This window comes from Capra hircus, chromosome 2, assembly GCF_001704415.2.
Source record: "Capra hircus breed San Clemente chromosome 2, ASM170441v1, whole genome shotgun sequence".
Taxonomy (NCBI): domain Eukaryota; kingdom Metazoa; phylum Chordata; class Mammalia; order Artiodactyla; family Bovidae; genus Capra; species Capra hircus.
In genome coordinates this window covers 99,654,766-99,670,958 of record NC_030809.1, presented here as the reverse complement: position 1 = coordinate 99,670,958, position 16,193 = coordinate 99,654,766, and the positions used below count along the sequence as shown (strand labels likewise).

Here is a 16,193-nt window from a genome sequence, read left to right as displayed (position 1 = left end):
TGATAGCTGTTCCCCTGCCTCATGTTTGAGTGGTGAAACAGGCCCTAGAGTTTACACTGGGAAAACCTTAGAAATGACAATCCAATAACCACAGGAAATATTAAAACCGTGGTTTTCTTTTTAATATATTTTTTGTTTTTATTTATATTTGCTTAGAAAACATAAATCAAGTAATAAAAGAAATAAATAAATCTTTTGAATAATTGCATCCCTGCTCTGTCCAATGCAGAAATAAAATTTAAAACTAAAGAATGTCCCATCTCAACCTTCCTCAGCCTTCAAATGTCTCAGTCATTTGAAGCAATCAGTGATGGTTTGATCCAGGGTTTAAATGTTATGTTAACTTCCCTTTGAAAGTCCCTAAATTTGAGTTACAGTGTGTCTCATTCACTAGGTGGATATTTCCTTGGTAATTACAACTACCAAAACCTGCTCAACTAGATACTTCTGTATTAATATGTTTTCTGATTTCCTTGAAGCAGTTTACCTCTTCAGTAGCTCAAATCACCCAACCTTTTCTCTAGCGCTTGCCTTTTTTATTATCTCATCCATCTGGTTCTAATTAGTCCCCTCCTCTCTAAAAGAAATAATTTAACAGCCTAATTTTTAAAAATGATAATCTATTGATATACGTACTTTTTAAGTAGCTTTTTAGCCAAGATAACTATATCAAAAATAAGGTTCACAAAAAAGTTTTTGGAAAAAGACGTATAAACACAACTTTGTTGAATTGTATTTCTTGATACTTTGTACACACAAACATGTTTGTAATCTTGTGTGAAAAGGTACCTTTTATTTTGCTTTTCTCACTAATGTAAAGAAATGTAAAGGTTAAACATATAGCTTTCCCCCAACATACAAATGAACAGACCAGATTACAAACAAGAAACTGTTTTTAACTGATCTGCAGCATTGTTAATGAAAATCATCCAGTGTACAGAGGACTGAGTCAGAGGAAAAAACCACAGATGCTGGACATGTAGGCAGTCCTTTGAGTAGAGTCTTCTCATGCGTTGGCCCTGATACATAGCAAAATGAAGAACAGCTATTTTACCCTATCATTTCTAAAATTCATCAAGTTATGTCTTTGGCTGGAAACCAGTGCGGCCTATGACCAGAATGTAAAGAGAGAGAAGAGCAACTAGCATCCTGAGGGAACTGCTCTGTGCCTGGCCCTGTTTGGGGTGCTTCCATAAGCGTGATCTTACATGATCTTCACACTGTCTTTGTGAGTTAGGTAGGAGAGTTTCGTTTTTATAAAATAGAAAGTTGAGGCTCAGAGAGTTAAGCAACTGATCCCAAGTAGCACAGCAGCAAAGAGTCAGAGCATTTGGACACTGACTCACCCAGCTTCAAAGACCATAATTCTTTGTATGGTACCATATATCCTTGCTGGGTGAATTTTATTTTCCTCCCAGTTTTGTCTCTCCTCTAAAGTTTCAGTACTGGATCACTGAACATTTTTTCCAAAGGGTAATTTGGGAAACAATAAACTCTACCAACCAAAATATATTCAAATTGCATTACATGGAGATGTGGTTCCTGAGCAACCTCATCCTACAGTGATGATTATCTTGCATATTCCTATGTAATGTAATATATACAATATATTCATTTACTTATTTGTCCTTCCTAATTATTAACTATATTTTATCCATCTAGTCTTCTTTTATGACTTCCACAATATAAGGTAGAGAACTGCTAGTTATACTGTATTAATATTTAGCAAATCTGCCTTTTCAGTTGCCACAAAAACGGCTTTAGCATAGGCCCTGCAAAATTCAGACTGAAGTGATCATAACATGAAAGGAGATGGTTTGGCCAGAAATCAACAAATCTCAGCAAAATTGCAAGCATGCTGTGGTCTATAATTGAATACTAAACTTAAGCCACTTGCTTTCTTATACAGGTCATTCTCTAAAAATACCAGACTGGTACAATCCAGGTGAGTGAAGAAAACTAAAATGTATCCAAAGTTGGTTTTACCTTTTCAGTGGTGTATTTAGTTAACTATTTAAGCCCAGGTCCAAGTGCCAGCTTCTTCTCTATTATGTCTTCAAATGCAATGAAGTGTCTGCAGGGAGGGAAGGTGATTGGCTGGTGTGGGATGAGACTCTGAGGCTGGATTTAGCCTTCTTCATGAGTACAGGAGGGTACAAGAGCTGCTCACTGGCTCAGAAATCATTGAATCCTTCCAGGCAGAACTGCCATGGGCTAAGAGAGCCAGTAATCTAAATGGATTACTATTTATAAATAGTTTTGAGTATTCATGCATGCTGAGAGGGTGCAGTTGAGTTTATGCAGTCCTGACTCTGCTGTTCTTCTTCTTTAGAGCGTGCTGGAATTCATGGACCTCCAGTTGTAATAGAAGGGAGTGAATATTGGTTTGTTGCTGATCCCCGCTTAAGCTATGAAGAAGCTGTTCTGTATTGTGATAGTAATCACAGTTCTCTGGCTAGTTTAACATCTTTTACAGGACTAAGAGCCATCAAAAACAAGATAGCAAATGTAATTTAAAAGAATGTATTTTATTTTTTAATTTTTATATTTATTCTGTTGGGCATGTGTGTGCAGTTGTTTCTGACTCTGCAGTCCCATGGACCCGGCTTCCTCCATCCATGGGATTCTTCAGACAAGAAGACTGGAGTGGGTTGCTGTTGCCTCCTCCAGGGGATCTTCTGTGCCCAAGGACTGAACCTGGGCCCAGAACCTGTGGCTCCTGCATTGGCAGGCAGATGCTTTACCACTGAGCCACCTGGGAAACTGTATTTATTCTGTTAAAAAAATTTTAAATGTACAAAAGTTGAGTGTTCCTCTCAAGTGAAGTTTGCCTAACAACCTGTAAGTTCATCACTGCATGTTAGAAAAAATTTAAATAGAACTGTATAATGTTTTAAAATATTCAAGATTAATTATAAATGTCAACTGATAAGATGAGCGCCAAAAGTTATTTTAACTTTGTAGTTAACTTGAAATTCTGTTTCTAAGCATAACTAACTCTGCAAAATAGTTTTTTAGCGGAAAAGTAATTCATATATTTTAAAATTTATAATTGGTAGCAGTAGAATATTATATGTTCCATTAATGTATGTCCACAATTACAGTGACATATTTTCTGTATATAAAATAGGGCATGTGAATATAAAAAAAAGTTTCTAAATTACTTTCTTCAGTGAAAGGACCCAGTTTATGTAATTTAGTAAACTAATGAATATTCAGAAATTTTAGTGGTTTGTGATTTTGATAAGCCAGGGTATTTAAATCAAAACTCTCCTAGAAAAGTTAGCACATGTAAGGGTGGGTGTTCACTTGGTTGTTTTGTTTTTGTATTGTTTTTTTCAGATATCTAGTGATGAGCAGAAATGGTGGGTGAGAACTACTGAACAGCTGATATCACATCGTTTTATACAGTATGTGACATCTTTGATGCTGCCTTTGTAAAGTTATCATGTAAAAGAATCTGTCCCAAATCCCCTTTTATTTAATACTAAATGGAGCAGTTATTTATAATTAGTTTTGAGCATTAATCCTTAACTACCTAGACTGAGAAACCAAATCCTTTTGCAAATGAGCATCAAGAAAAAAGCAGTATAAAATAATGGCCTAACATTAAATTTAGAACTAAAATTGCTTACAGTAAAGCCCAAGATGGAACATGTAACTACATTGCAAGCTGTCTCATCTCTTGTCTTCTTTCAGCTCACGAGATCCATGGCATCGCTTTCCTATACTATTTGGAGAGGAATGCTTTTACCTGTCTGCCAAGACTTGGTTTAATGGTAAGGTTAATTCCAAATCCTTTAATGTTGATTATGTAATATGTGAACTTCAGGTTCAATTACTAGCTTAATCTTGTTTTCCTTTTGATTATACATGTGGTAGCTTTATCTTGTTCTGATTTATTGCTAATGACAATAGCTCAAGTTCCAAATGCAAGTAAAGGTGCTCTTCACTGAGAATATTTTGACTTCCTTTATCCTAAAGCAGTTGAGCTTCCCTCGTAGCTCAGTTGGTAAAGAATCTGCCTACAATGCAAGAGACCCCAGTTCAATTCCTGGATTGGGAAAAATTGCTGGAGAAGGGATAGGATACCCACTCCAATATTTGTGGGCTTCCCTTGTGGCTCAGCTGGTAAAAGAATCCTCCTGCAATGAGGGAGACCCGGGTTCGATCCCAGGGTTGGAAAGATCCGCTGGTGAAGGGACAGGCTACCCACTCCAGTATCCTAGCCTGGAGAATTCCATGGACTGTATAGTCCATGGCATCGCAAAGAGTCAGATGTGACTGAGCGACTTTCAGTTGCTAAAGCAGTTACTTACCCTTTCCTAACTGATGAGGGTATAGACAAATTCACAAAGATGAGCAGGCAGCAATTCTAAAGTATAGTTTAGGTCTCTATCCCCCTCCCCAAGAGCCTTCATCTCTCTGTTTCCTGCCACTAGGAAATGCACCAAGTTTGTGCATTTTTATAAGCAATATTGGTATGCAACAACCTATTGAAATGAGTAATAATAATAGGAGACAAAAATAGCTAGGGAAGAAGAAGAATATACTTTAACCATTTGGGAAATATTGATTTAAAGAGACTTTCTTTACTACTGGATTGTTTTTAAAAATGTGCTGAATGGAAAATTATCACCACAGTAATCTTGCTTTTCACTTCTCAGATTTACGAAAACCTGCAGACTGTAGTACCAAGTTGCCCTTTGTCTGTGAAAAATACAATGTATCTTCATTAGAAAAATATAGTCCAGATTCTGCAGCTAAAGTGCAGTGCTCTGGGGACTGGATTACTTTTCAGAACAAGGTAAAAAGGGAATTGCTACATTGTGCAAATGATGATTGCTTTCATGAAGGTTATTTGGCCCACGGCAGAATGACATCCCAAGTAACTTCACTAAAATAGACTGCATATTTCAGTATCTCACCTCATTCTCTACATTTTCAGAAACGGAGTTACTCTCAAGTTAGTCACGCCTAGCGACAGCAGCAGCAGCAGCAGCAGCAGCAGCAACAGCCGGCCTTTTAGAATACTGTGTTCCTGTTCCATTGCTGCTAACACTTAAATTGCTGAAGTTGATCTTTCAATGAATAGTACATTAACTAGTCAGGGCTATCTCTTTGGCATGTAGGAAACTGACTGAATTTCTAGCTGATAAATTTTCCTCCTTAAGGAAAACATCCAAGCAGCATTTATCAATCAAATTAAATCAACATTTCCCAAACTACTTTTGGGGAATATACACATATGCTAACAAAATATTAATCATTGATCTTGCCTCCAGAGTAGGGTTTATGATTAAATAGATTGGGAAGTGCCACGTTCTATATTTGCCTCCTTGAGATGCACAATTCATATCGGTGTATATATCTTAGGAAATGCAACTGGCTGCTAAAAAGAGAAATTACTACAGTATGCTAAAACATTTATTCTCTCAGATAAAAGACATTTGAAGATAAGCAGGCTGGGATTGGTATGAAAGCTCTGTGGTCTTCAAAACCAGACTTCCCTTTGTCTTTCTGCTCTACCATCCTTAACTTGAGGCTTCCAAGCTCAAGTTCAGGGTGTTTGTTCAGGGAGTCTTTTCTAGAAGTCTCCCAATGACTTTATATCTCTCTGGCCACTCTTGTCTGTAAGGAGGCTGAAAAAAAATTTTTTGTAGAATGTTTCAAGGAACATAATTTGGGCCATACTACTACACAGTAACATAACTATAATATCAAACAGAAAAAGGAAGAGATGGGTCTGGCAACTGAAAGCGTCTGTAGTAAATTTAAAATATTAGGGGTATATTTTGACTTTTTAAAATTAAAATAATCTTTTTTCCCCCAAGGTGCTAGGACTAGATTAATTTACATAGTTGATATAAATTTGTAGAGTTTTTATTTGTTTTATTGAAGTATAGTTTACTGAAAATAGTATGTTAATTTCAGGTGTTCAATATAGTGATCAGATATTTGTATAGATTATATACCATACAAAGTTATTATAAAATTATAACATCCCTATGATTTATTTATTTTAGTCTGATAGTTTGTATCTCTCAATCCCTTTCACCCCTTTGAATTAAAATATCCTGCCAAGAGACAGTGGGATGATTTCTTTTAATATGCGGTGTTTTTTTTTAATATAAGGTAATGGTAAAGAATACATATTTGAAATCAAATGGAGCAGCAATTAAATGCTGACCATGCTGTGGCTATTTCATTTATGGGTAAAGTTTCTTAATGTCCCTGTGCTTCCATTTCCCCATTTGTTGTGAGAATTAAATGAGATAATGCTGTGCAAAGTGTTTAGCACAAGGATGTACTCAGTAAATTGGAAATTTTTATAACAATAGTTCAAAGACTGCTCTTCAGTTGTTTAAATTGAGAGTATAGGTCTGCAGTCTTATGACACTGCTTTGCACATTTCTGTACCTTACAGACAAAAAATTAGCAGCTCTCTAAAAGATAAGGCATTTACTTCCTATATGAACTTTCATTTGTCTGAAATTTTATACTTTGTGTGTATTCTTTGTTTGTAGTGTTTTCTAAGGATCAACCCCAAATCTGTCACATTTTCTGAAGCCAGTGATATTTGTCATACCTATGGTGGAACCCTTCCTTCAGTGTTGAGCCAGAGAGAGCAAGGTAGCTGAATTTTTCTGTAAACATATTTTATTCTGATCTGGGGGCCAAGTTCCTGTTGGCAAGATGTGGGGAATTAACATATGAAAAGAATCTTATTAAATTACTTTTTATAGTTAGGTGATAACCAAAGATTATCTTGATAGTTAGATAAGCTCAAAGTATTCATTGACATTTTTAGTATACCTTTAATTTCAATAAATCAGATGCTTTTTAAAAAAAATATGTATCTTTCTGACAGATTTTATTACATCCCTGCTTCCGGGTATGGAAGCTTCTTTATGGATTGGTTTGCGCTGGACGGCTTATGAAAAGATAAACAAATGGATGGATAACAGAGAGCTGACCTACAGTAACTTTCACCCATTATTGGTTGGTCGGAGGCTGCGAATACCACCAAATGTAAGTTTGTTTGTTCTTTTAATCAGTACAGTGTGTAGCTCTATGAAATACCTGAGCCTTTCACAAATTATTGGGTTAAGAACAATGGCCTATTTTATGAGTCCATTTATATGAAACATCCAAATAGGCGAATCTATAAAGATAGAAAATAAATTACTATTTACCAGAGACTAAGGAGGCTAGAAGGATTGGCAGTGATGGCTGAAGCATATGGGATTTCTTTCTAAGGTGGTGAAAGTGTTCTAAGATTGATTGAGGGTGATGGTTGCACAACTCTGTGAATACGCTGAAAACTATAGTGTATACTTTAAATGGGTGAATTATACCATCTACGAATTTTATCAAGAAAGCTGTCACAAGAAGAACAACAACATAGCTTCCCCAGCCTTTGTGTAGGTGCCCTAGTTTTTCATAGTAGCATCAGATTCCATAGCACTTATTTTATAACCATGTAAAACCTTCATTGTGCTTAGTCACTCCGTTGTGTACGACTCTATGCGACCCCATGGACTGTAACCCACCAGGCTCCTCTGTCCATGGAAATTTCCAGGCAAGAATACTGGAGTGGGCTGCCATGCCCTCCTCCAGGAGATCTTCCCGACCCAGGGATCAAAGCCATATCTCCCACACTGCAGGTGGATTTTTTACCATCTGAGCCACCAGGGAAGCCCAAAACCATCAATAGTGAGCTGCAAATAAAAGCTAATATAAAGACTTTATTTATCATTTTGGAATTTGGAGCTGTCAGATTTAGTCTTCTGAAGTAAAAAGTACACAGTTGGTGATTGGTGATCATTTTTCCCTAAGATCTAAATGTGAAGAAGCTGTAGAAGGGAAGAAGGCATTATTTTAACAATAGTTATCCTGTATCATGATATTACTGTCCATTGCTTCTGTCTTCCTTATTTGCTGGATACAAACCATCTTTTGCACAGAAAACAAAAATTATTAAGAGGTTAAAAGTACATGCTAGATGACATTTAGTGATATAACTGATGCAATGGAACTTTGCTCAAGATTGACTTTGATGGCAAAGGGAACTGAAACATGTAATTATTACAAAGTAAATATCAAAATAATGCTTGGTTATTATAGAAAATTTGGAAGTTATAAAAGAGTAAACAACATAAAGAAAAATGTCAACCTACATCCTGCTTATATTTAGGCTGGTAGCTTTTAAACTTTTAATTCATGCCCCATAGTAAGAAATACATTTAAAGAACCATTTAGCACATAGATATAAATATAATACTGAATTTAAACAAAAATTTCAGGTAATAATACTTACCCTTAGAGCTTATATTGCTTTCTATTCTAGTCTGCTTTAGCCTAGTATAGTCAGTCTATTCTCTGTATTCTATCCTATTCTATTTCATTATCACAAGTAAGAATCAAGATCCACTGAAGTGATTTCATGACCTACTAAATGAGTTTCAAACCATATTTCAATCCTGATCTAGGGAATCACAATGAATATGTCAGCATTTTTCTTCTAGGACTTTTCTATACACTGTCTTCTTGACTTAGATAAGATTATATACTATTGTATCTACTTTTCTCATTTAGTATTATATAAGTATCAATAGTTTCTTATGCCATTAAATGATATACTTGATAACCATTTTGATGGTTGCACAGTATTTCTTGATATATATTGCCATCATTTACCTATACAATGCTGAGTGTTTCCATTGTTTTCAGTTTTGCGTAATCTTAAATAGTTGCAGTTAACATCTTTGTGTATAATCTTTGCTATATATTTCAGGTTACCTCCTTAGGGTAGATTTAGGTAGCCAGATCAAAAGATATAAGTAGTTACAAAACTCTGGTTAACAAATTGCTTTTCAGAAAGGTTTATGAGTTTATTTTTTTGTCAGCAGTATGTTGTGATTACTCTGCTATTCATACCAGTATATTAATAATTTCCAACATTTACTGAGCAGCTAATGTGTCATACGTTCTGCTAATGCATCACATGTATCATTTCATTTGATCTGCACAAAAAATGTGAAACAGTCAGTACGCCTCTCCTATCTTAGAAATGTGGAGACAGAGAGTCACATAACTTGCCAGAAGTCATTCAGGGTATACGTGCAGAGTCGGCTTTTAAATCTGAGTCTCTTGTAGAGGTAGCATTCTTAGCTTGTTTACTACATTGCCTCTACTAAAGTGCTCTAAGGAGCATTATCTTTTAAAAATGCTTGCTAATTTGTTAGTTTAAGTGATACCATATTTTCTGATTTCTAGTAAAAGCATTTGTTAGATTTCTGTTGCTCTGATTTCTAATAAAAACATATAAATTCAGTAATAATTTTAATTTCATCAAATGTGAATTTTTTATTCTTTGGAAGTTTTGGCAACAGCAATCAGAGCAGAAAAAGAAATAAAAGGAATCGAAATTGGAAAAGAAGAAGTAAACTCTCACTGTTTGCAAATGACATGGTCCTCTACATAGAAAACCCTAAAGACACCACCAGAAAATTACTAGAGCTAATCAATGAATATAGTAAAGTTGCAGTATATAAAATCAACACACAGAAATCGCTTGCATTCCTATACACTAATAATGAGAAAGTAGAAAAAGAAATTAAGGAAACAATTCCATTCACCATTGCAACGAAAAGAATAAAATATTAGGAATATATCTACCTAAAGAAACTAAAGACCTATATATAGAAAACTATCAAACACTGGTGAAAGAAATCAAAGAGGACACTAATAGATGGAGAAATATACCATGTTCATGTATTAGAAGAATCAATATAGTGAAAATGAGTATACTACCCAAAGCAATCTACAGATTCAATGCAATCCCTATCAAGCTACCAACGGTATTTTTCACAGAGCTAGAACAAATAATTTCACAATTTGTATGGAAATACAAAAAACCTCGAATAGCCAAAGCAATCTTGAGAAAGAAGAATGGAACTGGAGGAATCAACTTGCCTGACTTCAGGCTCTACTACAAAGCCACAGTCATCAAGACAGTATGGTACTGGCACAAAGACAGACATATAGATCAATGGAACAAAATAGAAAGCCCAGATATAAATCCACATACATATGGACACCTTATCTTCGACAAAGGAGGCAAGAATATACAATGGAGAAAAGACAATCTCTTTAACAAGTGGTGCTGGGAAAACTGGTCAACCACTTGTAAAGGAATGAAATTAGAACACTTTCTAACACCACACACAAAAATAAACTCAAAATGGATTAAAGATCTAAATGTAAGACCAGAAACTATAAAAGTCCTAGAGGAGAACATAGGCAAAACACTCTCTGACATAAATCACAGCAGGATCCTCTATGATCCACCTCCCAGAATACTGGAAATAAAAGCAAAAATAAACAAATGGGATCTAACTAAAATTAAAAGCTTCTGCACAACAAAAGAAACTATAAGCGAGGTGAAAAGACAACCTTTGGAATGGGAGAAAATAATAGCAAATGAAGCAACTGACAAACAACTAATCTCAAAAATATACAAGCAACTTATGGAGCTCAATTCCAGAAAAATAAACGACCCAATCAAAAAATGGGCCAAAGAACTAAATAGACATTTCTCCAAAGAAGACATACAGATGGCTAACAAACACATGAAAAGATGCTCGACATCTTTTATCTCATTATCAGAGAAATGCAAATCAAGACCACAATGAGATACCATTTCACACCAGTCAGAATGGCTGCGATCCAAAAGTCTACAAGCAATAAATGCTGGAGAGGGTGTGGAGAAAAGGGAACCCTCTTACACTGTTGGTGGGAATGCAAACTAGTACAGCCACTATGGAGAACAGTATGGCGATTCCTTAAAAAACTGGAAATTGAACTGCCTTATGACCCAGCAATCCCACTGCTGGGTATACACACCGAGGAAACCAGAATTGAAAGAGACATGTGTACCCCAATGCTCATCGCAGCACTGTTTATAATAGCCAGGACATGGAAGCAACGTAGATGTCCATCAGCAGATGAATGGATAAGAAAGCTGTGGTACATATACACAATAGATTATTACTCAGCCATTAAAAAGAATACATTTGAATCCATTCTAATGAGGTGGATGAAACTGGAGCCGATTATACAGAGTGAAGTAAGCCAGAAAGAAAAACACCAATACAGAATACTAACACATATATATGGAATTTAGAAAGATGGTAATGATAACCCTGTATGCGAGACAGCAAAAGAGACACAGATGTATAGAATAGACTTTTGGACTCTGTGGGAGAGGGAGAGGGTGGGATGATTTGGGAGAATGGCATTGAAACATGTATACTATCATGTAAGAAATGAATCACCAGTCTAGGTTTGATGCAGGATACAGGATGCCTGGGACTGGTGCACTAGGATGACCCAGAGAGATGATATGGGGAGAGAGATGGGAGGGGGGTTCAGGATTGGGAACTCATGTACACCCATGGCAGATTCATGTCAATTTATGGCAAAACCAATACAGTATTATAAAGTAAAATAAAAAATAAATTAAAAAAAGAAAGAAAAATGAAGGGAAAAAAAAGAAAATTTATCTGTCAAAGTCTTCTTGTAATTCTTACTGTTTTTATGACTGTGTAAACATTAACTGTGCAAACCCTGTGTTTCTTGCATTTATTGCAAATATTTTCATAGGATTTTTCAAGTCTAAATACCAAAAATATTACAGAAATAAGTTTTGATTTTTTTGTTGCATGTTTAACTCTATTTGTTTCTTTTTTTTCCTCTATTCTTTTAAGGTTATAATGTTAGTTAAGTATATGCCTTTATTTTCTTCTTTTTGTTTTATAGCTTGCCTTTTTATCCTGACAACATGATACATCCATTGTATATGGTATACATTGTCAATGGATACTTAATCCTTTTCCCTAATCCTGGCCAATTTTCTAGCATCATTTATTGCATATACTTCCATTTGTTAAAATCAATATAGAATGCCTTCTTTATCATATGTGAAGTGTGTGTGTGTGCATCTATGTATGAGACATACTCCTGTATAGCTCTCACACTGCTCTAAATACTACCATGTTCCCATATTTCAAAAAATATAATAGGATTAGTTATCCTTTATTATTTGCTTTTAAAAAATTTTAGCTGTTATGTCTATTCTTCAAGGCAAAATAGAATTATTTACTTAATTTCCACTCTAAACAATTAAATAGAAAACATCTGGTGAGAATTTAATGACATTTTAGGAAGAACTGACATCTCTTTGTTAATCTTTCCTCAAGAATATGGTGTAACATGTCTCTCCACTAATTCAAGTCTTCCTTTTAAATTCCTCACTGATGTTTTCATAGAAATTATCTTTCTTATTGCCATTGAGAATGGCAGCTTTTTTTAAATTTTCTTATTGATGTGTAGGAAACCTATTGTTTGGAAATTTTTGTAGATTTATTTCATAGGTATCCATCTTACTACAAACTCTTACTACTTCTCCAAGTTTTTCACTAGATTTTCCTGAGTTTTCTAATTAGATAATCATAATTTGCAAATAACAGTTCACACTTCACTACATGTGGTAAGACTTCCAGAACCATGGTAAATACCGGGAGTATTAAATAATATCTTACACTTGATCTGGACTCTAATAGGACTATCTTTGTCTTTCATTTTTATATTTGATGTGTACTTTTTGTTCAAGATATATCATTCTATAACTAGTTTATTTTAAATTTTTATTCAAGAATAAGTAGTAGATTTTCTAAAATTTATTTTCAACATCTATTAAAATTGTGTCATATAGTTTTCCCCATTAAGCCCATGGATGTGTGGCCCATTGATAGATGTTGTGATAAAACCATTTTTATCTCCTAAATAAAACCTAATTACTGAATCCTAAATAAAACCTAATTTCAGTAATAAAACCTAATTACTGAAGGTGAATTATTATTTTACTACTCTACTGAATTAGATGTTAGAATTTTATTTGGGAATATTTTCATCTCTGTTCATAGAGTTAATTTTTTTAATGCCATATTGTTAGATTTTTTTTTTCTGATTGTGTCAGCTTCATAAGATGAACTGGGTGGTTTTCTGCTTTGTGTTTTGAGATTATGACTCAGCCTGGGAAGTTATCTTTCTCTGAAAGTTTGAAGGAACAAAACCGTGTGATATTAGAATCCTGTTCCAAGATCATTCTTTAATCATACAGGGATTTGGTACAGTAGTTGAGGGCTAAACTCTAGAGTCAGATTGTCTGGATTTGAATTCCATTCAGCCATTTAGTATGCCCTAGGAAGTTCACTTCTCTGAAGCCTCAGTTTTTTATTTATGAAGATGCCCTGGAGGAGGGAAAGGCTACCTACTCCAGTATTCTGGCCTGGAGAATTCCACAGACTGTATAGTCCATGGGGTCGCAAAGAGTTGGACACGACTGAGCAGCTTTCACTTTCAGGTAGTGCTAGTGGTAAAGAACCCACCTACCAATGCAGGAGATGTAAGAGACGTGGGTTCCCATGGACACAGGAACCTGGTGGGCTACAATCCACGAGGTCGCAAAGAGTCAGACATGGCTGAAACAACTTAGTATGTATGCATGCATGTAGTATTTAAAAGAAAATATTATAGCTCCTTGGATAAGCTTCAGTTCAGTTCAGTCCAGTTCAGTCGCTCAGCGGTGTCCAACTCTTTGCAACCCTATGAACCACAGCACGCCAGGCCTCCCTGTTCATTGCCAACTTGGGATAAGCTTACTTTTCTTATTTTTCTAAGAGTAATATGTTTCAAACATTTAGAAGAGTGTAGGGATAATATACTTTGAATAAATTTTCATGTCTAATGTTACTGATTTGTGGTCAGCAAATGAAATCTAAATAGATACTTTTATTTATGGATGTTTCATAGTGACAAGTATAGGATCAAAGCTTTAAGGTGAGTTCTCTCTTGTATGGAACACCATTTGCCAGAAGTTTATAAGTATCTAATAAGTTAAATTAATTGTCATCACTTTTTTTGCTTACTTGCAATGTTAAGAATGACAGCAGGGTGTTAAATATTACTATAATTGCTTTTGTCTTCTAACAGGTTTTCATCTGTTTTGAAGATGTGTTTATCAATATTACTACTATTTTGGTTTGTGATTTCTAAAGTTAATTGCCCTTTTCCCATGTTTTGAAAGTTTATCAGGATTTTCTTAGTGATTTCATGGTCAGCTCCCTAATGGATTTTTCTATAGGAAGAAAAATCCAATTTGGAATATAAAATTATCTTACTGGGCTCCTCAGACTGTTAGTTTCATGATTGCTTATACATATTTGCCTTTTTGTTTAGATTTTTGATGAAGAGGCATCTTACCACTGTGCTGTAATGCTCAACCTCCAAAAATCACCTTTTACTGGGATGTGGAATTTTACTTCCTGTAGTGAACACCATACTCTGTCTCTATGTCAGAAATACTCAGGTATAGATCATTATTTAGATAACTACGGTACTTTATGTTGTTAGAGATGTACACTATGTTTTCACACAAAAAAAATCCTATAAATTAATTAATATTTGTAATCATACAGCTTCCTTAACATTTTAGCATGGCTACATCCATGTGAGTCAAATTAGCTCAAGTATTGAATAGAATGTGATTTTCTTTCAAGATCATTGCCATAATTAAATATCAAAATTAAGTATTTAACGGAATTTGTTAATAGGAGTTGTCTAATGACAGTAAATTATGGCTGCATTTTGTTCTTTTTACTCTGGGATTTTTCAGATTTTACTTTCTATCATGAGGAAAAGAGGAGGAAAAAAATGTTTGTAACTGAACTCAGTGTAAACATTCATGGTTAAATTTAGCACTCAAAAAAATAAAAGGATATGAAGCATTATAAATGGATCACATGCTAAGCCTTATCCTATAATCCACATAAAAATAAAATATGTACTTAAAAGTAGACATTATCTATATTTTCAAAATATTTTTTATTAAATTGTTTTCACTGGTCACAGTAAGTTTTTAACAAATGTTTTAAAAAAAGAAGTCCTTTGTCATGTAATGAGAATCTCAAGTAGCTAATTCATGTGCTTCTGAAGAACTTTTTGCTAAATTAATCTTTACTCATTCGTCTTACAGTTTTTAGTAACTGCCTTAATTCAGAGAAGTATTGCAAATCTGTAATGCAAATATATCCTCTAAGGGGTGGTTTCGTACATTTTTTGTGAGTTCTCCCAGATGAAAACTTGTAAAGGGAGACTTAACACCTTCTCTTGTGGAAGCAGTTCAAAGAAAGAAAGAATCTGGCACCAATCTGAAATGGTAATCTTGCTGCACTCTAGTTTTATTTACAGCTTTTCACCTTCCCAAATCAGAGCAACTAAAACAAAATTTTTTTTTTTAGCAAAACATACTTAATTATCCTACCCAAAGTCTAAAACAGATAAGTAATACCTAAAGTACATTATTATAGGGAGAAATTTCAAAAGCTATCTCATGACTTACCAAGTGGGTGGTTTTTTTTTTTTTTTTCTTTTACACACAGAAATTGAAAGCAGACAGACCTTGCGGAATACTTCAGAGACTATGAAGTATCAAAATAACCTGTACAAAATAATCCTGAAGACCCTGACTTGGACCGATGCTCTAAGAGAGTGTCAGAAAGAAAACATGCAGCTGGTGAGCATCACAGACCCTTACCAGCAGGCCTTCCTGACCGTGCAGGCGGTCCTTCGCAACTCTTCTTTGTGGATTGGACTCTCCAGTCATGATGTAAGTTTTCAGTCCCAATTGCCAGGATTGGGTGATGGAATGTGACATTTTTTTATTGCACACAGCATCTCTCCTATCAGACTAAAAAAACCCAGAGATCATAAAATCTTACTCCAGTGAATGAATTTCATCAAGTATGTAATTTTTAGTGGCAGTCATTTTTCCACTGATTTGCTGCTTTATTGTTTAGCTTTAGAAAAATGTCCAATGGACATATGTAGCTGAGCACTTCTTTTTATTTATTCTAATCAAAGATGGAGCTGGAATCTAGAGCTGCTATCTTTCCTCAGCCAATGAAAAGGAGAGGGGAAGGGCAGTTACAAAATCACAGGGGGTTGGGTGAGTGGAAGCCCATGGACATTATTAAAGGGCTTTTTATCCCTTTCTGAATAAGCAAAGTGAAATTAAGCCACTCTACAAAGGAATTAGAAGATCTTGGGTACTTCTCATTCATCTCTTA

The 16,193-nt window shown here is 34.9% G+C and overlaps 1 protein-coding gene across 2 annotated transcripts in view; it reads left to right on the top strand.

Moving 5' to 3' along the window:
* The window catches only part of LOC102168948 (CD302 antigen), a 119,533-nt gene that overhangs the window by 45,688 nt on the left and 57,652 nt on the right, over positions 1–16,193 (top strand). For both annotated transcript variants that reach the window (XM_018063553.1, XM_018063538.1), the window contains exons 17-25: positions 1,910–1,945; positions 2,333–2,508; positions 3,343–3,410; positions 3,700–3,779; positions 4,668–4,807; positions 6,528–6,633; positions 6,872–7,032; positions 14,305–14,434; positions 15,507–15,733. In XM_018063553.1, the coding sequence (XP_017919042.1) occupies positions 1,910–1,945; positions 2,333–2,508; positions 3,343–3,410; positions 3,700–3,779; positions 4,668–4,807; positions 6,528–6,633; positions 6,872–7,032; positions 14,305–14,434; positions 15,507–15,733 (1,124 nt within the window). The remainder of the gene's footprint in view (positions 1–1,909; positions 1,946–2,332; positions 2,509–3,342; positions 3,411–3,699; positions 3,780–4,667; positions 4,808–6,527; positions 6,634–6,871; positions 7,033–14,304; positions 14,435–15,506; positions 15,734–16,193) is intronic.